This window comes from Pezoporus occidentalis, unplaced genomic scaffold, assembly GCF_034315485.1.
Source record: "Pezoporus occidentalis ecotype Australia unplaced genomic scaffold, CSIRO_AGI_Poc_V1 ctg126, whole genome shotgun sequence".
Taxonomy (NCBI): domain Eukaryota; kingdom Metazoa; phylum Chordata; class Aves; order Psittaciformes; family Psittacidae; genus Pezoporus; species Pezoporus occidentalis.
The window spans coordinates 1095539-1117559 of record NW_026913060.1 but is presented as its reverse complement, the minus strand read 5'-3'; the positions used below and the strand labels follow the sequence as shown (position 1 = coordinate 1117559).

The following is a 22021-nucleotide window of genomic DNA, read 5'->3' as shown; positions in this document are numbered from 1 at the left end:
ATCTTAGTCCTTTCAGTGCTAGGAACAATGTCTTTGAGCCATTTTGAGACCTTGGTTATCTGAGCTGTCATATATCCATTATCTGGGGATGACTAGAGCCTTGTCAGCATGTTGTCTTTGGGAAGACATGACATAGGACTTCTCACATTACTTCTATAGAACAATGACTGCATTTCTGTATACAAACTGGGACGCACCTTGCCTTTTGTTTTGTTCATTGCTATGTGCCCCTGTCTTCCTTGGTGTGTCCTTGAATTCATACTGAGCAAACTCTTCTGTCCACGCTCTGTGCCCCAGTTTCTCTCTGTATGTGTGTATGCATAAGTAGATTTCTGTGTGTACTTTAAAAAGGTGATAGAACCAGTTAAAAAAACCTCAGACAAACCCAAAGCAAAATCAAAGAAAGCAAAACTAGATTCAAACAAGCTAGAGAGAGAATATAAGCAAAAATTTACTGGTAGTTGCCTAAAAACATATCACCCCAAAGGCATCAATTTGACAAGCAAGTAGGAGAGCTATTTTGTTTAAAAACTGGTTTCCTTTAGAAGGGTGATGAAAGCAAGTATAAAAATAATTAAGATAGAAATTCATGTAGGGCATTAAAATTGATTAAAAAAAAAGCTGTAAGGGAAATAAAAGGATACAAACTCAATTATGCAAAGAAGAATGAACGGTAATAGAGCTTTAGAAATTGCAGAATAAATGATATTGCTGTAGTAATGGATGGGTATAGTGGTATTGTCATTGCTTCAACAGAAACATTAATTGTATGGTTTTCTGTGTTTGGGGAACAACTGAGGGATATCTTTTGATAAAGAAGAGTTAAATAAGCACTGTAGGGATACATCACTGCGACAATGACGAAGAAAAATGTGTAACAACAAATAACATTCAATAAAACTATCAGATCTAAATAATTTGCACTAAAATGTTTTGAAAAGTTTGTCTAGAAGCTTTCCTGACTTTTTTTTTTCCTAAGCCTAATTTGTGTCTCCTGTCATCATATTGACCAGCTTCATCTCCACTTAATTTTTAAGGTCTAGTGGGATTAAGGCAGCATAAATGTAGGCATGCTATCTTAACACAGTTTTTAATATTCAGTATTCATTTGTTTCAGTTTTGCTAAGTTTTATGTAGTTTAAAAAATCCAGTAAAACAGAAAGCGTTTTACTTTTTCCTTCTTAGGTTGGCTTTGGAGGGGCTGTTGCCTCATGCAACTTTGCATATGTGAGAGGCTTCTATATAAACGCAGAAGTGGGTGTTTTAAATTAATCTTGTATTTCATTAATTTTTCTCAAATAGTAGTTGCATGTTTTACAGTTTAAAAATACTGGTAATCAGTGCATTGCCAGTAACAGATTCTGAATGTCAGATCCTTGGCTGGTATAAATGGGTGTGGATTCATTAGTTTCTACTGTACTGAACTGATTAATGACAGCTGTGGATTTGGTCCTCGGCAGTTAAATGCAGCATCAGCGTTTACGTTCTCCTTCCTCCAATCCCCAAGCATTTTGCATCAGTAAAAATCATGCAGGAGGAAAAAGATTTCAAGACATTGCAACTGATTGCAAAACATCTTTGGAGAAAAATATTCTAAAAGATAATTTCCATTGTTCTTTGTACCTTTCATCAAAGCACATCAATATACAAGGATTTTGGTTCAAGTGGAAGATGTAAACTCACTGCTGTTAAAAAAGTATCAGTTTCTCTCCATTTTACAGACTAGCATATTTGCTGTACAGAATAGTTAAGCACCTTGTTCAAAGTCAGCCAGAAAGTCAGCAGGGTTGAGGATGAAGCGAGGTATCCTATTCTTGTCTTGAGGCATAACCAAAGTAGTAATTTCTCCTGGAGTGATAAGTAAGGTTATGTTGGATGGCAGGAGTTGCTGAGGAGAAGGGATTTCATTTCGGTAGTGACAAAAATAAGTATAGGACAGAGAAAACTTCTGAAACAAAGTGGGATAGACACTGATTGTAAAGTAGGGGAGGGGTGTGCTATAGAAAGTAAAAAGGAAGACTGTGCAAGTGCCTTCTAATAGTTGATTGTAATGTGCAATGCAGTTTTTAGAAATCAGTTTTAACCTTGTAGAATGCAAAGTGGCATCTAGTCTAGGAGCCTTGGCTTTGTCCCTATAGTCTTTTCACTGTAGTAGCAGAATTTTTGGGAAAAACTTTTTACTTTATTTTGGGATTTCTTGGACACAGATGCTGCCATTCAGATAGCTGAGTAGCTTTCAGTCATTCTTAAACTGAAATTGATTCTTCTGTGTCAGTAGCCTGTCACATTAAGTGACACAGAACACAGCATCTGATTTTCTTCCACTTTTGTGTTTACCTGATTTTCTTCTGTTGCCAAGATGTGCTGTAAAGTTTGGCATGTTAGATGTTACAGTTGAGATCCTAGTTTGAATGTACACTTTGGTATATGTTACCTGTCAGGACAAAGCAACAAAGTAGCTTAAATTCAAAAGTAGCTTTTTTAGAGCAACTGTCTTTTGAAAGCATTTTGCAATTAGCTTAAAATGTCCTGAGAGTTCTTACGTACTTAATTGGGGTGTGTCTAGCAGGTTTTGACTGCTGTATGTGGAAGCTTATAAAGCTCTTGTGTGCTGGTGGAGAGTGTGGGTCATTAGACTCAAAAGCCACCACGTAAACAGTTTTGTAGCAGCTATCAATTCCAGTACAGGAACTAGCGGGTAATTTTTGAAAGTAAATAACTTTTTTATTTAAATGTTAATTTTTTTTTTTTGCTATTTCTATTTACAACAAATGTGGCAAGAATACCAAATGTAATATACTGTAATGTGTGTAATATATTACTGTATGTGATATACTGTAAATCAGTAAATTATAGTATGTAAATTATCAAGGTTAATGCAGTATGCAGGTTCAAAATAAAGTGACTGGAGATAGTCTATATTTAGAAAAGTGGAAAAGATGTGTATAAGTAAATTCACTCCTGAAATAAGCATGAATAATCTTGCACCTTCAACAAGCAGTGCCTTTGCTTTATGCCAGGATAAAGTTTGATCTGTTTTTTTACTGTCTGCTTTGTACAGTCTGTAAGGAAATATGAAAACTGGTTTAGTGTTAATTTAGGAATAGTTGTATCATGAAGTTTCGTCCAGTGTATATTTCATTAATTTACTGACTCTCTACTTAGTAGGCAGGACAGTTTACTTAAAGTGTTTGTATTAATTTCCATCCTCCTCATAGCAGCAGTGAAGGTGGACCCAACCCTAAGAAACCAAGAATTGAAGATGAAGAAGGTAGCTTTAGCATCATGAAACTTGCTGAAGGAAATGTCACCTCTGTAAGCATATTTTTACAAATCTCTTTCTTAAAGAGGAGGTTTAGTTTCTCTATTATAGTGAATATATAGAATTCCTGATGAAAGGAATGTTTCTAGCTGAAACATGACTGAAATACTATCTACTTGTAGATTTGAAACTCTGCTAGAGATTTGCTGCCCTTAGGTCTGTTTTAGCACAAATTCCCATCAGTCTTGGATATTTTTTGACAAAGTTCTCCCCCAGTGTCTAGAACTCTAAAGGGCAAGCAAGCATGAGGATCTGAAGAAAACAGAATCTCGGAATTGGGGTTCAGTAGTTGAATTTTGTTCTTGCTCTCTTTCATATCATCTGCAACACAGAAGTTGCCTTCTGTGTATTAAATCAAAGGTATTGCTGTGATTTTCAAGACTGTTCTCTGCTGCAACCAGGACTGGGTTCTAAATCGCAAATTTGGCTTCATCTTGCTGCTAGATCTAACTTAACTCCAGAGGTTGTTTACATGGGTAGATGAAGCCTATATCATAACTGTGCACCTTCCTTTACTTGATTCTTTGTATTGGAAGGAAAAGAGTGATTTAATATTGAGATAACTTCTGCTGTTTTTAAATGTGTTATCTTTTAAGGTTGGTCTTCAAAATGCATGATTCAGATTTTAAAAAATATTTAAAATTAAAAATATTTTAATATTCAGAATTCCTAATATAGAATTCTGATATTTCCTGAAAAGTGTCATTTCTAGATGTAAATGAAACACTAACAGACCAAGCAAGATTATTGAAAGAGCTACAAATTATTTTGACAGCTGAGCATAAAAGTTTCAGTTATACTTGGGAGAATTTTCATTCTTGAAAGAAAATTTTAAGCAATATAATTTTTTTCCCTAAAATTACTGCATCCATTTTTCAGTAAGTGTTTATATTTTACCTGGTTTTAGTCCTCTTGAAAGGCTTCTGCATTTGTATGCCCATTTAGAGTTTCAACTTTAAGATGTCAGACTGGGCCAGAAAGGATAAAGGAATTGAGTGCAAGCTTTTAATTTTGAGCGTCCCATTGGAGTGGCAAACCAGTGATTCTGTAGCCACATGCCTGAGAGCTTCCATTCGTCATTAAGCCCCTGTCAAGATTAGGGAGAGGTCTGTGCTACAGAAAGTTACAAAGCTGAACTAGCAGGTAACCTGAATTGCTGTGCTTCTGACCTCTAAACCCTAGAGAACACATTTGGCTTATAACAGTGCAGCGTAATAAGTGTAAGTTCATCTTGCTCGTGTCATAACTACCCTTTGTTGGGAGTACTGTGCCTTAACATACATTGTAAGGCTTGCTTTCTACGAGTCTGCACACAGAAAAGTGTAAAGCTTCTGTTTCTGTATTAAAATGAACAGAAATATAAAGATCCTTGTTGCCTCATAAGAAGAAAGAGATGGATATTGGCTGATGATTGTATCATTTTTCGGACCTTTTGTAGGTTGGCAGTATTAATCCAACAGAAGATTTCCGAATTCTGGTGAGGCAGAAAAATGCTGACTTCAAAGACGGTAAATGACTTCTATCTATCTTAATTATGTTTAGTAGCATCTTCAGGGTTCAGTAAATTCAGGCGGTTTGTCTAAACATAAATTTCTAGTACTATGTGAGATGCTTTGGAGTTTTCTGGTTAGCTTCTAGTACTACTTAACAAAGAAAGGTGTCGCTGAATTCCCATGTCAGTACTTGCCTTCCTCATTTGAAAGTCTTGAATACCTGTGTTTGTGTAAGATGGCACTAAACAGCTATATTGAGGCATCTGAGCAACTCCTCAGGTGTTTCTTACAGATCCATGAAGGGTATCAGCTTCTCATCTAGCTTCACAGGATCTTTCTGGCTTGAATTGGAAGCCTGTTGGCTGTGCACAGTGTGAGAAACCTCTCTTCTGCTACTTATTCTGTTCAATGAAGAAATAAGAATCTGATACCTGTGATTTAAATCTTTACATGCAAAGATCATTTTTTATTTCATGTTGTGAGCAAAAGAATGCATGGGTGCTTTTAGGGTGTAATGAACACATAGTATGTAACTCCTAAAGATGAGAGGTGATTCTGTGCACACTGAATGGACTGTGTGCCAGGCTGAGCAGGGCCTTGGGCAACATAGTTTAGTGGGAGGTTTCCCTGCCCATGGCAGGGGGGGTTGAACTAGATGATCTTAAGGTCCTTCCCAACCCTAACCATTCTATGATTCTATGAATCTATTCTCAGTGTGCAATAAGACAAGGTTTTCGAGTAGAGGCAAGGAAGAATACAAAGCACAGGTCAGCCACTGTCTTGCATGCCCTGAATCTGAAAATGCAACAGAATTACCATTTGTTTGTATGGTATTTTCCTGCTGGAATAGCTACACAGAGATACAAGTCATCCGAAGGTATCTTAAAAAGAATGCACAAGATGGATGGGGTCCTTTTTTCTTTTAAAGGGTAATTTGAATGTTGTGTCAAGGTAAATCTCATCTACCGAATAGCCGCTAATGTAGCATTTCTTTTGAAAGAAAAAGATTTGCAGAGGTGCTGAAGTGAGGTGCTAGCTGTTTCAACAAGGTCTTTGGTCCTTTTAGATATAGCTTGCAGGAGCATATTAAGTCGTATATTGATTTGCAATACACTTTGTTAAAGCCTATATAGCTATTTCTCTCCAGAATGTTCAGACCTATAAGCCAGTTAACCAGTTCTTTACCTATAGTTTGTATTAGATCCAGAAGAAATTGCTCGTTGAGCATTTGAGAATTGTGTTCTCAAATGCAGTAAAGATGCACTAAAAAACCCCATTGTACAGTATGTTAGAATACAGAAACTGTGAAGCAGTTGGCTACTTTGTTATGGTAAGTAATTTTATCATGTAGGAAAGGTTTAAGGCGGAAATAAGTAAAGTGATTACCCTTAAAGATGGTTTAACTCGAAAGAGTGCTTAAATATGTCCACTTGGTAGCTGTGCTAGAGATAACTGCAGTACATGTTTGGATGGCTTCTGAAATTTTCAGCACCCTGATTTTATGTGTGATCTGTTCTGTAATTATAAGGTGTAGTTAGAATATAGTGCAGTCACCCATTCAAAAAGAGAGACAGAGCCACTATAAATAGAAACGCGTTCTTCATATTACCTTTTTCTTTTGCATAATCCTTTTTCTGCTTTCTACCTTTTAGGTAGCTTTGTACATAAAACATTACAGGCTTGTTTTTAATGGCTTGCTGAATTGCATTCGGGTTATGTAAATAGTAAAATCTACCTTAAAACTGTTTGGTGTTTCTGTGTGTGGGTTTTTTTTAAGTATAATTTTATATCACATTTAATGATGAAACTTTTTTTTTTCCTTCCTCTGCTAGAACATACATAATGTCAAATGTCTTTGCAGGAAAGGATGATCTGTAGCATCCAAATAGCTTGTTGAAAAAAAAAAGTTACATTTCTTATGTCACAGTGCAGACAGGAGAACTACTAGGTTGCATCCTGTTTTGCTTTTTTCTTGTATAAAAAGAACATCCAGTGTAGCCTTCCAAACTGAATAGTGCTTAGATTCTCAGTTTAAAGCAGAACAGCAACAGAGGCCCTCTACATGGAGGAGAAAGATTGTTCAGTTGTTTTGTTGAGGTGGGTTATTTTTGGTAGCTAGAGAAGTTGTAGTAATAGGGAGAGTTGTACTTCAAATACTGACAGTATAGCAGCTTCTTAATTAAGCTGCAGGTTAATGACACATGTTCTCTTCAGTCCACAGCAAGACTCCCTCCAAAAGGAATGAAGTTATCAAGACCTAAGTATAGCAAGGGGATTTTTAATTTTTTTTTACCAGTTTGTCAGAACTCCTGATGGTATATTTATCACCAAAATGAGTACCACTGCATCTCATGTAGTAGCCTCACTGGGATTTGATGATCAGGGTTTGTGCCATTCACAGGAGAAGCCTTAAGTGCAAGTTAGCCTGAGTCTGATGCTGCATCCCACAGGAGAAACGATGCATTTGCTGTTAGTGAGAACTGGGTCACTAATGTGTAAATAGTCTATTTTTAGAAAATCAGAGAGTTTCAAATTGGTAAGGGTCTTAGGGTTAGATTTTCTCAAACTGATGGCTTAATTCCTGAAACAGTGATTAACTTTGTTTTGAATCGACATCTGTATAGTTTATTGCAGTAGGGGACCTGCTTACAGCTTACATCATGTATTGTGTGAGATGGTGTCAGCTTACTGGTTAATGTTGTTTGCTTATGTAACTAATATTGTGTTCCCCCTCCAGATATCTTTCTCATTTGCATTAATGGCCAGAGAGATGTCATTTTATGCAGGTCTTATTTTGAGCAGGTTACAAGTGCACAGTCATCACAAAGAGCAGTTTTCTGATAACAGCTGCTGACATTTTTGTCAATGAATGCAAATGAAATAGATTAGTTTGCCTGAGTAGAATCTAATTATTACTCCTGGGGTGTACAATGCGTTTCTTCATTGCTGTGGCTGCAAAAACGGTTCTCAAATGCGGTGAGTATTTGCCGTCTTTGTCATGCCAAAGGAGTAGCCACATGACTATCAGTTCATCCTGTCGGACTGTTTATGGGTTTCCATCCATGTCTGCATTTCTGAAGAGCAGGTGTCTGATATTGTGTGCTGTATTTTCCTAGGCTTCTGTAAAAGATAGGCTGTCTTAATGGGAAGTAAAAAAAGATATTGGCACATGTATAGTATTTTCTTTGGTTTATAAATTTTGTGAGTTTAGAGGCTGGATTTCATTGTACCTTCCAGGACTTCTATCTGAGAACATGGTGTCTGAAGTCCTGTAGTTGAAAGAGCTTTTTTTTATTGTACTGATTGTCAATGAAGAGAGAAATCTGCAATGACAGCTTTACAGTTATGGATGTAAATGTCCAGAGACAAATTGTACCCAGCTGTCATTTATAGCAAGCTTGTTAATATTTTTATTACAAGGCATTTCTAGAAAAATAAAGAGTCAGTAATTTCACATGTACATTTCAGCAAATACTGTTATGCCTGATGTGTCACGCTTTTGCCGTGGCATGTAGATAGCTTCTTAAGTAAAATGTAAAACATAGGTTTTGCACTGGATGCTTTGTATGCATAAAAGAATTGCATGTAAGAGATTGCAGTGGGAATTTATTAGTTGCAATAAGGATGATAATTCATTAATTTTCTCTAGAAATGTTTATAGTTAGCTACTCTTCTAGACCTAACATAGTTTTGGTATTTGGTGGTGGGTTTTTTTAAAAAAGTATTTAGTTTCAGGTTTTGTTGGCATATGTATTTGCAGTTCATCTGCATTTCTATCTTATTGGATGTTTTTGTGTATTTCAGAGACTATTCATGCTCTGCTGCTAGGTAGGCCAAATGCAACGACTGATTTGATGAAAATGATTCAGTCATTAGAAGGATATTTGCAAACCAAATATTTGAGTACATAAAATTACTTTGAAGTTTTCTGTACGTCTGCTTCACAGAGAAGATGAAGCCGGATTTGTCTTTGAAGGGCATAGTGATTGGGTGAGATGCAGAGCTCTGAGTTGCAACAAACAGAATTTGAATTAGATGTTTGTGGGGGGTGGAAATCAGAATTAAGGTAGTCAAACACAGAAGGAGGGGCCCAGAGAACTTAGAGACTCTTCATCTTTGGAGCTACTTGGAACGCAAGTCTGTGGAGCACTGAACTACCTGATTCACAAAGACCCTGGTTTGAGCAGGGATTTGGGCTGTATGTCCTACAGATGTCCAGTCTAAATCATTCTGGTCCGTACCGATAGGTCATTTAGAGACAGCATTGCAGAACTGAACAACACCTTATAGGACACTGGAGTAGTTCAGCAGCTCTTGATGTTAAAATTCTTATTTCTTGGCTTAAAGATGCAGGAAGTCCTTAAAAATTAGGACAGTTTTCAGTTTAGAATATCTTTCTTCTTTTCACTTAGAAAAAGATTATTCTTACAGAGCAGTAGTTTAAAATGAATTATGAGGTGATTTAACTGATTTGTCAGTGACTCTTACTTTAAGCGCTGCCTATGAATATAAGTCATTACCACCACCAGCAGATAAATCAGAAGATAGTCAACAATAGGAGTCTTGCATCTGCAGAAAGAACTGGTTTTTTTTAACCTGATTTTTTTCTTTTTTAAGAAAAAAAAAAATCCCCAAGTAATTGAACTTGGACTCTAATACAGTTTTTATCTATTACTATTCTGTAATCCGGATGGCGTAGTAATCAAGAACAAGGACTGAACTGAACAAACATGAGAATATAACTACACTTTTGTACTGTAACTATTCAGAGATAAGAAGTGAATATAATTGTTCATGGCATATTTCATGAGAAATAACAGCACTGGTGAATGTATTTTAGCATAGGGAATGTATCTGAATGCCAGAGACGAAAGAAATTCTGTTAGAACTAAAAGACGTTGTATTCAAAGATCTTTTTCCCCTGTACTTCTCCAGCCTTTAATCACTATATTTGTTTTCTAACCAATCAGGTACAGTAGAAAGAGGAAGCAGAAGATTAAAATTTCCTGGGTTTTTCTGCAGAACAGGGTGGTTATTAGGAGTGCTGGAATTCCAGTTTATGTAAAATGTAGAAGTCCATTAGTTCACTTCCTTAAAGGTGTCTATGGGATGATGGATGCTCAGAGAGAAGAAAAAAAAAGTTAGTATTACACAATAGTGTCGTGAGTAGGGTGTCCATTTGTAGTTCTTGGACCTGCTCTTCAAAAACCCAGTGCCTGAGATTTGTCTGGGGCACATCAGAGTTAATTTTAATATTCACAGTTTAGTTTAATAGAGATCTTTATGCAGCAAATGCCAAAAAGTAGGGAGATCTATTTTTTGCAGCACCCAAACCCAAAGATTCACTGTAATAGGCAGATGACAAGCAACAGGAAATCAACAAAGTTCTCAGACCTAGAAACATAAAGAAATAGTCCACTTTGGAGGACTTCCAGTTATAATCCTCATCTACCTTCTTCAGTATTGTCTTTGGCCCCCTGAAATAATTTGATCATCTAATCAGAAGAATTTTATCTATTTTAGATTCATGAATTATTGCCTGGCACTTAAGCAGTGGACAGACCCAGCTTTCACCAAGCTGTTTTAAGACATTAGAAGACTGACTTAAAATAGTGTTGCCTTTAACCCATTTCCTACATACAGTCTCTCAGAGCCTCTTAAAACATGTAAGGTTTTTTTTGATTTCTTAAAACAGATTTCAAAAGGAGGCATTCACAGTCAGTGGCAAGAAGTCTTCTGATGCCTGCCAGTGCAATCAAATGGAAAGGGATTTAAAAAAAATAAATGCAAAAGAAGAAGTAGAGTGTCTGATAATTTCAAACAGTATGCTGGAATCATTCTGACAATAAAGACATTTATTGCACTCTCGTAGTGCCTGGGGTTTTAATTTAACACATCAATGAAAAGGCAGTGTTTAAAAAAAAACCACCAGCACCACTGAAAAAAACAGCAGGACTTGCTTTTATTAGTGCAATTCCTAAGAAATTAGACCATTTAATGAGAAAATCGTTAACCATGGAAAAAAATGGACTGACGTAACTCAGGGAGCTTGAGTACTGAGACTTCAATTTAGTTTGACAGCTACTGGTAAAGTAAATAAAAAGAATGAACAGATCACCTCTGGAGCAGCAGGCACTTTTGGACATGTTCTTGTGTGATGGCTGCTGTTGGACAGAACCATTATCCGCCTCCTTTTCTGGAAACTGTAAAAAGCTAGTGGGAAAGAATATCAAGCATGTCTTGTTTCACATCTTTTTCACTCAGAGATGCTGTTTTTCATATTCAGTTAAGCATTTTATGGAACATAAATATAACAGTTATTGCTGTGTATGCTTATAGTGAGCAGAGTGGAACACAATATTTAAACAGTGTCTGTTTCTTGGTGTGTTTCCTTATCCTTGTCTCTTCCATCACTCTAGCAGATTATTTTCTGTGTTGATGTTTCCATGGCTGAAGTACTTGCAGTGATATCTATGCCCATAACTTCTGAACTTAAGAAGGTCTATAGGTTTAACCTATAGAAGGTTAAAGGTTCTGCTAATGTAGTAAACCAACTTCAACAGTACAAGAACAGGACAGGCAGATGCTGTGACTTCTCCAGAATCCTTTCCTGCATTTTCTTCCTCAGTGTCAACACCACCTTTAATCTCCCTGATTAAAGAATTAAAGCATTTTTTTAAGCTGTTAGAATTTCTAGTATCCTACAGCAGTCTGTGGTAAAGAGGTTAACTGGTTTTGTTTGAAGAGGAACTCTTTTTTTTTTTTTTTCATATGTTCTTAACCCAGTTCTTCATTCTTGTTTTGAGAAAGGCTATCACTCCCTTCACTGTCTTCACAATGCTTCTGAGTTTATAGATCACTGTTGTATCCTTCACCCACTTGTCTTTTCCCAGGCTGAGGTGTCTGCCAGAGGGTAAAATTGTTTAGTTTTTCACCTGTAATTAAATATGAAGAAAAGAAAGTACTCAAATCAGAAGAGCAGAAGCTCTTAGTGACATTTTCACTTGTCACATTTGCAGTGTTTTACAGCTACCTACTTTTTAGGAGCTAAACAGTGAGGATGAATCTGGTGTTCCCCTTCTTGTTGGTACAAGTCTTGTTGTTTGCCTCTGTTGCTCTCTCTCAGGCATGCACATTTTATAATACTTATCTCCATAATCATAAACAGCATTGCCTGGATAAAAAGTCATCAAACTACCTGTACAGAGACAAGGTATATTCTAATGTCAGTAACAAGAAGGTATTCTCTTATAACTGTAATCACCCTACAGATGTTGTTTTGACATTATTACATCTTCATTGTTTATTTAACACTTTCATTGAAATATGCATGTATTTCAAAGGATGCTATGGGGATATGCTTGTGTTGTAGAACATAACCTCCCTCAGTTTAGGATCCCAAGTGTTCTAGTTTTACTTTCTATCAAACCAGCTAGGCCAGTGCTTTTTATCTTGGGTTTCAGTGAAAGGCTTTTGCTTTGGCCATGCTAGCATTTCTTCCTAGTATATTTAGATTTTCCAGAGAGGCTGAAGTAATTTTCAGTAGCTTAAGTGACAGTTGTCAACTTAAGTAGCTTGAGGCAGTAGGGGTATGATTAACTCTTTAAAGATGCCTGTGAAATAGAAATACAAATGTAAAAGAAAAAATATTTTTTGCTTTGAAAGTGTGCATTCTTTGATTTATTTATTTCTCTTTGTTCTCCAGTGAGTCAGCAGTTGATAAACCGCATTGATCAGTTCCTGGAAAATAAAGGTTCTCAGTACTACATGAAAGGGATCAATTGTATCAGAGTTTTCAGAGAGGAGGCTATGAAGGTAATATGTTAAAACTCTCATATCTTTCAAATTAAAGACATGATGAATCTATTTGCTGTATTAGGAACTTAATAATCTGTTGTTACAGCCAAAAGAAGTGATTCAAAAATTAAAACCTATTACACTATTTGAAAGATTAGAAATATATTTGCATTTTATGTTTCTTACCAAAATGGGAACTAGCTTCTCTGGTATTATTTGCTTTTGCTTGTTTTCTTTTAAAAGTACAAACAAAAAACCTATTCTCTGATGCTTGTAAAAGAAAAATAAGTAATCCTACCAATTTGTTCTTCAATAAAGCTAGTTACAAGAAGGTCGTTCTAGCCTTCTGAAAAGCAGTTTTTGTGGTTCACGTTTCCTTAGAACTCTTGGTTTTGGTAGAGATAAAAACCCAAATCTGTAATGACTTTTGTGTTCACCATGTTAGATGCATTTGTGAAGAATTAAGTTTGCAGTGCTCTTTAGTATTTTTAATCTCTTGTTTATCATTGCTGTAATTTTTTTCAGCTGTCCAAGGTGCAGTGCTTTAATGATTTTCTGCAGGCCCTGAAATCAAAGGTGGAAGATAAAGCCTTAGCTGATTTCTGGGAGATCATGATGCAAGGTAGCATGGCATTTTTCTGGTTTATTATCCTTTATCTAAGAGAAAACTTCTTTTTAGCAATGGGACTATTTAACAGATGGCTCTGGGTTTAGTTTAAAGGAAACAAACAAAAAGCCCAAAATAATCTTTCACTTTGCAACTTCCTTTTTCACACTGATAGTTTCATATTTCAGCAATGTTCGTAATGCCTTGCCAAGTCTTGCTGAAACAGTAAATTAATTGTGGAAGAAGAGAGACAAATTAAATTTTACAGAGTAAGGAGAAGAAGATATGATTTCAGCTGAATTTCAAAATAAATGGAAAAAAACTCATGCAGCACCGATATAAAAAGATTCTTCCAAATGAAGCTTCAAAAAAGGCATAGATAGTATCGAAATATGTCACTGATCATTTTGCATTTAAGCAACCTGAAGGACAGAATATGTGGTAATGTGACACCTACCTATGATTAAGCTGGGAGATACAAGGCTGTGCAGTTTAAAAGGCATTCAGAGACTATGCAAGTGATAAATAAAGGAACACTTGCACAAATACAAAACGTGGTGGACTAAAATAATCTTTTACGTCATAATCTTTTTAATTGGAACCAGTGCTAAGAAAATCTAACTGCTCAGCTGTATCTCTTAAAGGTGCATGCTATAAAATGCAAATATATGCTTTTGTATAACACTTTTAAAAGTAATTAACTGTAGACACTCTGTAATGTCTACTTCATCCAACTTTCTCAAATTATGAGATGGGAATTTGTTTCTCAACCCAAACAGCACAAGACCACACTGAAATAATGTTATATTCAGAAGTATTGGAGGGAACCTCTGAAGAAATTTGAAAAACAGAAACCAATAAACTTTGAAAGTAGGAAACCTGGATCTTCCAAAACCATGCTAGAATAATTTTACAAGCCACATTTTGTAAAAAAAACTGCAGTATATTATTGAGAAAACAGAATTACAAGTACAGAGATGATATTTTCATACAAAATAGATTGTCGTCTTGTAAGAAGATGATAAAATTGTGGTGCTTTGTGCATGATATAGCTGCTTTCACTAGGCAGCTGAAATAGCTTTTCATTTGCTGCTGCCAAAAGCAAAAGTCCTGTTTTCCCTTTTTCTTGCCGATGACTCATCCCCTCTTTTCTTCCAAATGTGACATACATTGGGCATTGTCATGAGTGACTGCAATCCTCCAAAGAGGATGGGAGTGAGTAAGTGAGTGGCTCAAGAGCAAGGCAGATCTGTGACAAGTTCGCTTGTCTCATGAAATCCTGCCGTGTAGTTCTGCGGGGCCATTAAGGTGGCATTATACTTGTGCTGTTACTGAAACCTTTATGAATTGACTTTTCTTTGCTCTCACATCTGCAGCTTCTTTATTGAGGCACAGGCATTTGTGTAGCCAAGTGATGAGCTAAACTGAAGAAAAACTATTGGGGTAAAAAGTAATTAAGATTTTTTTTTTTTTTTTTAATTTGTTCTTTCAGGGGTCACTGCACAGGGTAGTGGTGCTGGCACAACCAAGGAGTAAAATAGGGGCAGGACCAGCACTTTGGTAGTTAGAGTGTAGGTAATCACAGCATAAGTGTTTGTATGTTAGAAGTTAATTTTTCTAAGGACCTAAGAGCATGCTGTGAATGACTAAAAGTGTAATTTCTGATAGATTTTCAGCGTTTCATCTATGATCTATGATTTCAGTGTCTCATTAGTTTGATTGTCATAATATTAGCAGTTTCCTAAATGGGTACTTCCACAATCTTATGAATATGCTCATTAATTTTTTTTGTATCATAGTTTATATGATAGTTGACTCATTTATGCAAGTCATATTTTCCTTTGAGCAATTTTTTTTTTTTTTTTTTGCTTCTGCTGACACATTCAGAAGTTGGAATTTGGAAGATGTTTTTTTTCTAACATTAAGTATGGTTTTGGTAAGCCTTCTAATGATATTTTTATATTTCTTTTTTTTCTTTTTTAGATAGAATTTCTTTGATCACTAAAGATGAAGCAAAGGAAAGTTCAGTGACTAGTGAAGAGGCTGAAAAGGTATCTTTTTTTTTTAATGAGCAACTATTTGTATAGAGTTTTTGCTGTGGAATAGAAGATTCTTTCTTACGTGGATGAATCTTTAGGTGAATGAAACAGGATCCATATGAAGGAAGAAGAGTGGTCTTTTGCCACACAGTTGAAATTGCCCCAATTCAGAGTTACATTTAATTCCCTGGCATGTCCCACAGCATTTTACTTTAATTGACCTTTAGAAAGTAGCATGTAATGATATCATTATTTGAAAATATCCTCTACGAAGAATAGGAACTCTAGGAACTCAGTGGAACAGTAACAGACTATTTGTATATGCAAGATTACTATTTGAGCTTCATAGAAAGAACCACAATCTCATTGTTACATGAGTTCAAAAATTGGGATGCTTTTTTGTCTTAAGGTGTTGTGAACTCTAGCAATATATAATTGTTGTGGCTAATTTTCACCGTATGTGTGATGATACCAGTATTTTCCACTTTATGGAGCTCTTATGGATTGATGGACATCATAGATGATGCTGGTATTATTATTGGTGATGATGTAAGATCCTTTCAGAAACAAAAGGTTTGGAGTATTTGCAGGTATTATTTCTACAGGAATATGACACTTCAGTAACTGCAGTGATGAATGAAGGATGTCAGAGTTATAAAGGAATGAATTCTAACAGGCAGAATGGTGCCTTCTGTTTCAAAGAAAGCAGAATTCAGAGTTGCTGTCAAAAACTGTATTTTTGTGGCGATGGTAATACAGGCATTTTTGTATCAGGCTGCTAGCCATGATTTTAAATAGTTTAGGAGAAAGAAGGTCCTTGTATTACAGACCCCGAAGGTAAACCTGTGGCTAAAATCACTAAGCACTTTGCAGAGAAGCAGCTTTTCTAAAAGATGCCACACTGATTTTGGCAGCTTCCAGGCTTTACATTAGCAATAACCTGAAAGGGTAGAAGTAGGTTCTCCTTGAGTGAATTAATGAGTGGGTAAAAGGTTGTATTTTAGAAACTGCTTTTTTCATCTGTTGTAACAATTTACCTCAAGGTGAAAGAGGCACAGAAATGTCATGAAAATGAAAAGCTAACAAACTAAGAGACTAGAAAGCTAAGCACATCTGCAGAGTACAAATGACAGAATATGATGTTATTTGTAGACATGAAGGACCTACTGGCCGTTTCTCATCACACGTAATTGTATAGAGCTTTTTTCCCCAGTGGTTGTTTTGAAGAGTTTCAGTTGTTGTGTGTTCCAAATGGTATGAATTTACTTGGAAACTTCATAAGACAGTACTTTTGTTGAGAACTTTCTAGTCTGAAACTACCATTGGTGCTGAAAATGTGCTAATGCTATGTGAAATAGCCACTATTCCATAAGGAAATCTCTACTAGCTATGAAGACCTTACAGTATACTGTTGTCTTAACTGTGACCTTGAAGTGACTGAAAAAATACTGTTCCTGCAGAAGAATGCAGTACAAATTAGAGTACCATGGACTAGATTTACAGCTGCCAGGCTAAGCTGAAGCAAAGCATTTGTAGACTGACTTCAAAATTGCTTTTCTGTTTAACATCATCCTACAGTCAGCCAGGTGTTGCAAAGCAGGAAATTCTTTTGTGGTTGATTGAAGATCCTACAGCAGCCATAACTTCCCTTTAAAATAGTGGAGTAAGAGAGGATGCATGAAATCAGCTCTGCAACAGTGTTCTCTAACACGGCAGTTAGCCTAACTTTCAGAATAAATGAGTTAATCTCTGAGGACTAGGCAGTTGGCAATGCCACTTACTTGATAGGTAACCACCTTACCATGCACTTTCCAGATCCAAAACCAGAACCCTGATTTGCCGTTGTCTGTTGAGGGTTCATATGACTTTTCACTTCAGAAGCTGGAAGACTACTTATTCTTGGAGTAAGCCAGCATTTTTCCTCGGTCTGTAGTAGATTGCAAAAACAGTTTGGTTGTTTTTTATAATGAAGGTGATACCATTCACTAAAGGTGATAGATACACAGACATACAGCATGTTGGAATTCTGATTTCCTCTGGCCCTGTCATCTTCTCATTTTTATTTTTTTTCTTCAGCTGCAAAATCTATATGATGTTTTAACATGCTGAGTGCAAATTATGAGTGTTGTCTGTTGTAGAAATAAGCTTTGTACATTTCTACATCCGTCTTGGATGTTGCTGTTGAAGATGTAGGAGTGGTCTGATCTTTGGGCAGTGAGTCAACTTGGCGGGGGTTGTCCACTTCCTCTGCCTTTCATGTTCACCAAAAGCAATGTATTTGCTTTTCATCCTAGTGGATATCTGGTACTTTCCCACAAATGGGATGCAGCTGGTAACTTCTCAGTGTTTTAGCCCTTGCCTAAAGCTGTCAGTATTGCTCTAGAAAAGGATCTGAATGTTTTATTTAAGTAAAATAGTATCTAAGCTTTTTACAGTATATTGTCTCTGAGATTGATAGTGCTCTGATAGGGATCCCATGGCCTTTTACACAGCCTCCGTGGCAGTTAAATCAGAGTTCTCAGGTAAACAGTAGTTTGCTTTCAGGAGCCTGCTGTTTACAAAAAGATAAACATAGACTCTAAGCAGGTATTTATAGCCTGATTAATGTAGTTATTTTCTAAGTAGCTGTTCTCTTTCATCATCTAGCATCAGAGTGAAGTTGTTTCTGAATTAAGGATGATGGAACTCAAAGTCATGGACTATTGTTTTTCTTCCTCCTCAGTTTTCAGTGCCATCTTTTTATCTGCAGCAGGGTTGTTCTTGGCTCTGTGTACTTATTCTGGTGCATTTTAATAAGAAAAAGATAAGGTATGATTTTATCATAAAGAGACCATAACTAAAATTTGTAAACAACTGAATACTTTTAAAGTAAGACTCAAATATTTATTTTGGTGGTTTTTTTCTACCATTCCGGATATTTTCCCCCCACACTATTTTAGGCTAAGAGAAAAATAATTCAGAGGTGGTTGTACTTCAGATATTGTCTGTATGTTTGATTTCAGTTGTTATACTATCTGAGCAATTTACCTTTATCTTATGTTTATGGATGTCGTGCTGTAAGTGAAGGGCATATGGTGAGTTGTATCAGCAGCTGTAGCAGTAGAATTTTACATACTGAATTTTCTAATTTTAACAACTGGCATTCATAGAATCACAGAATAGTTAGGGTTGTAAAGATCATCTAGTTCCAACCCCCCTACCATAGGCAGGGATGCTTCACCCTAGACCATGTCACCCAAGGCTCTGTCCAGCCTGGCCTTGAAGACTGCCAGGGATGGAGCATTTACTGCTTCTTTGGGCAACCTGTTCCAGCACCTCACCACTGAGGATGCCGTTTGCTGTCCTTTAGTATTTTGTAGCTGCACATAATATTAAATAATATTACTTTTAAAATTACCTTCTGTAAGAACACAAACATAGCCATACTGTAATGGGCAAAATTTCCATCTAGCCCAGAATCCCGTGTTTGACAATGGATAATAACAGATGGGTAAGGAGAAGTGTACAGTCCCAGGCTGCAGACACTGATGTCTCCAGTACTTCCCATGCTTGAGGTTGTTTCTGTGGACTTAGTACAGAGGATTTATTTTCTATGAACTTTCCCCATCTTTCCATGAGACCAGGTACTAATATTTGCAGCATCCTTATTGCAGAGTGTTCTACAGCTTAACCATAAGTTGTCTGAAGAACCGTATCTTTTTGTCTGTTTTCCAATACACTTCAACATAAAATCCTTTAAAAGCAAGTCTTAAGAAATTTCTTGTAGTTCAAAATGATTTTGGAGAGTGGAAACCAGAACAAACTTCCTTCATAATTCTTAATTACAGGTGGATTTGTTTTGAAATATAAAGGGGACATTAACATTAAGGGCCCGAGTTTTGCCAATATCATATAAATATATTTTTATTTTCAGTTCTTGGCTCCAAAAGAAAAGAAAAGTGAAAATCTGCCTCCCACAGATGAAGGTGGTGATGTTGATGATTTGGTGAGTACCGTAAAGACATTATGTGTCTTTAGAATTAAACCGTAACTGAAAGATGCAGTGAGAGTGAGTGCTTCTTAAAGCAGTAGATGTGCATGGCTTAGAAAAAACATCTAAGGAATTGAGTCAGAAAAGAGCCACATGGAATTACTTATTTGCTATTGTAAAACATAACCAGGTGTGTAATTTCATGATGGCAAATGCTATGTTATATAGTAACCTGGGTGTTTATATAGGTTAAATGTGTCCTCTAGTGTGTTTCAAAAGAGCTAGTAAGGCTGCTCATTTGATAGCAGATTGTTATAATTTACTACAATAGCATTTAAAAAAGCTTGTAGATCTAGAACCGCTATTTATGTGGGTTGAAAATTGAAAGTAATTTTTAAAAAGATGTTTTAATCTTCTCAGCTTTCTCTCCATAGGCTGCCTGAAATTTAAGGATTTCAGGAGGGCTTTTTTAATAAATATTTAAGCTGGTTTTTACAGGCTGAGTCATTACAAATCTGTCTCCAAGGCTTAAGCTGATGGTGTAGACGGTTTTAAAGAAGCTTCAATAGTAAACAGATTTCTACTTTTGAACTAATTTTTTTAAATCTTTAAATTGCACATATGATTATGTGAAGATGAGGGGTTTTAGGTTTGGTTTTGTACTTTATAGATGCGTAGTATTAAGTTCTGTGCAGTCCATTTATGTTATACAACAAGGATTTCCAAATTTGCTTTGTTTTCTAAGTGCTGAACACATAAGAAATAACTTGAATTCAGTGCTACTTCTTCCAAATCTGTTTCTTCTGTTTGCAGCTGGACATGATGTGAGTGGGTGATATATGGTGCCTATACAAGCAAAGTTTTGGAAGAGATCTCCCTATGAGATGGGGCACTAAACACACTAATGAGAAGACAGTTTATCCATCTTTATTTTCTCCAATGAGAGCAGAAGTTCCAGAGAAATTTCCAGTTGGTAAAAATGTCATCTGACTTTTCAAATCTAGAACAGAAGATAGAAAAACAGAAGATTGAAATAATCTGAAGTATTTGTGAAGTAGTGATACCTTTAAGGCATTTCCTTTTTCTCTTTTTTTTTCTTATTTATTTTCTGTTTATTAGTTTATTTAAACACTGAGTTTAGCTTATCCTTTATACTGCTTTCAGCTAAACACTGCTAAATTTAATGACAGTCTGCACTGGTGACTGAAATTCTTGTTACATTGCCTGGGAAGGAAGACAAAAATATCAGTGATGTTTCCAGGTAATGCTGAATCTGTAGTGGAGGTAACTCCATAGCATTATTGTTACAGAAGGGGAAAAAGTCTCTATTTTCATGCTTTTTTCCTATTAAAGAAACAGAGCAAAAATATGCACAAAGGCTTATGGGAAAAAATTCTAGGCTTGGGGGTCACAAAGTAATAGTTTGAAATATGCAACAGAATTCAAAGCACAGTAATTACATCTCTTTATGCAGTTCCTCCATCCTGTCAGCTCAGCTGAACAGTCTCTGTCCCTTTATGCATACATTGCCCAGTTGCATATGCTGGGATTCGTTTTTTATTGCTGTATACTGACACCTGTGATAGGTAACTGCTAATAGTTATACTGGTAACCAAAATGGAGTGCTGTCTACACAGAGCAATCCAAAGTAGCCAGATACTCAAATAAGAATACAGATCTGGAGATACACTAATGACACCTTCTCAGATGCTTATTTGTTACAATCAGATTCATTCATTTAAAATGTTCATTCATTATTGCAAATGTATAAGCATACTGTGCCAAATTACATTAAGGTCATAAAACAGAAAAAAAAGAGTTAAAAAATAGTCTGGAATATCTGCACTTTATACTGAACAGCAGCTCCTGTGTAGGAAAGAGCGATTGTTTTTAGGCCCTCTCTCCCTAGACTGTGACCTGCCCTCTCCTCTCTTCCATCATAGAATCACAGAATGGTTTTGGTTAGAAAGGACCTTAAGGTCATCTAGTTGCAACCACCTCACAGTAGATCGTGTCTTGACTGAGTTCATGCTGGCTTTGAAAGGGTTTCTCAAATACATATATCAGGGAATAAGTGATCTTTCCAGGTCTTTAGAGGTGCCACTGGAAGATATTTTTTCTTAGCTGTAAGTAAGAGGTATTTGGCCAGTCCATTGTTTTGAATGTCTTTCAAGGCCAATTTATAGAGTATAACACTGGCTGAGGTTTTTTATGTGTTTTTTTTTTTTTTTAATTAATAAAACATTTAAAAATTTGCTGTTGTCTTCTTCAAACCATGTTTGTTAAAATCAGATTATTAGCTATCTATGCAGTACCTAAGAGAATCTATCAAAAGCCCCTTTTCTGTGCATACAATGCAAACACTGAATAGCAAAATCCCTCTATAGAAGCCGAGTGTGATTACTTGTTCTATCCTTTTCAAACTCTAAACTGTACAACACCCCAATAAAATAATTTTTACCATTTTGGCAGAGATCATGAAAAGTCTTGGTCAAGACCTGACAGGATATAGAATTACTTCACAAATCAAAATAAGGATTAGGGCTTTCTGTCTCTTTTGAAACAGTTGACCACATTTTTAGAGAGTTTTGCTTCTGTCAAGCAGTAAAGATTTAGTTCATGGAGTATAATTTCATAGATCTTGTTACCTGTACAGCACATCTAGGCTCAGTATGGTAACTGAGTTGCTAGTACTGAAGAAGGGAATGGGAATTTATGACACAAAGTAAGTGAAAGCAAATTCTTAGAAGGCAAGCATCTTTCATTCTGCCCAGCCTTCTGCATCTATCAGTC

General features: G+C 36.1%; 1 protein-coding gene across 5 annotated transcripts in view; it reads left to right on the top strand.

Moving 5' to 3' along the window:
* The window catches only part of XRCC5 (X-ray repair cross complementing 5), a 53791-nt gene extending 32309 nt beyond the window's left edge, over nucleotides 1-21482 (top strand). For 4 of the 5 annotated variants that reach the window (XM_062607785.1, XM_062607784.1, XM_062607783.1 and 1 more), the window contains 7 exons: nucleotides 3222-3315; nucleotides 4761-4830; nucleotides 12521-12630; nucleotides 13138-13234; nucleotides 15203-15270; nucleotides 19172-19243; nucleotides 20042-21482. In XM_062607785.1, the coding sequence (XP_062463769.1) occupies nucleotides 3222-3315; nucleotides 4761-4830; nucleotides 12521-12630; nucleotides 13138-13234; nucleotides 15203-15270; nucleotides 19172-19243; nucleotides 20042-20056 (526 nt within the window). In that variant the 3' untranslated portion in view covers nucleotides 20057-21482. Of the gene's footprint in view, nucleotides 1-3221; nucleotides 3316-4267; nucleotides 4543-4760; nucleotides 4831-12520; nucleotides 12631-13137; nucleotides 13235-15202; nucleotides 15271-19171; nucleotides 19244-20041 lie in introns of those variants that run through there. The other variant, XM_062607786.1, reaches the window with a different exon arrangement.
* The last annotated feature ends 539 nt before the right edge of the window (nucleotides 21483-22021 follow it).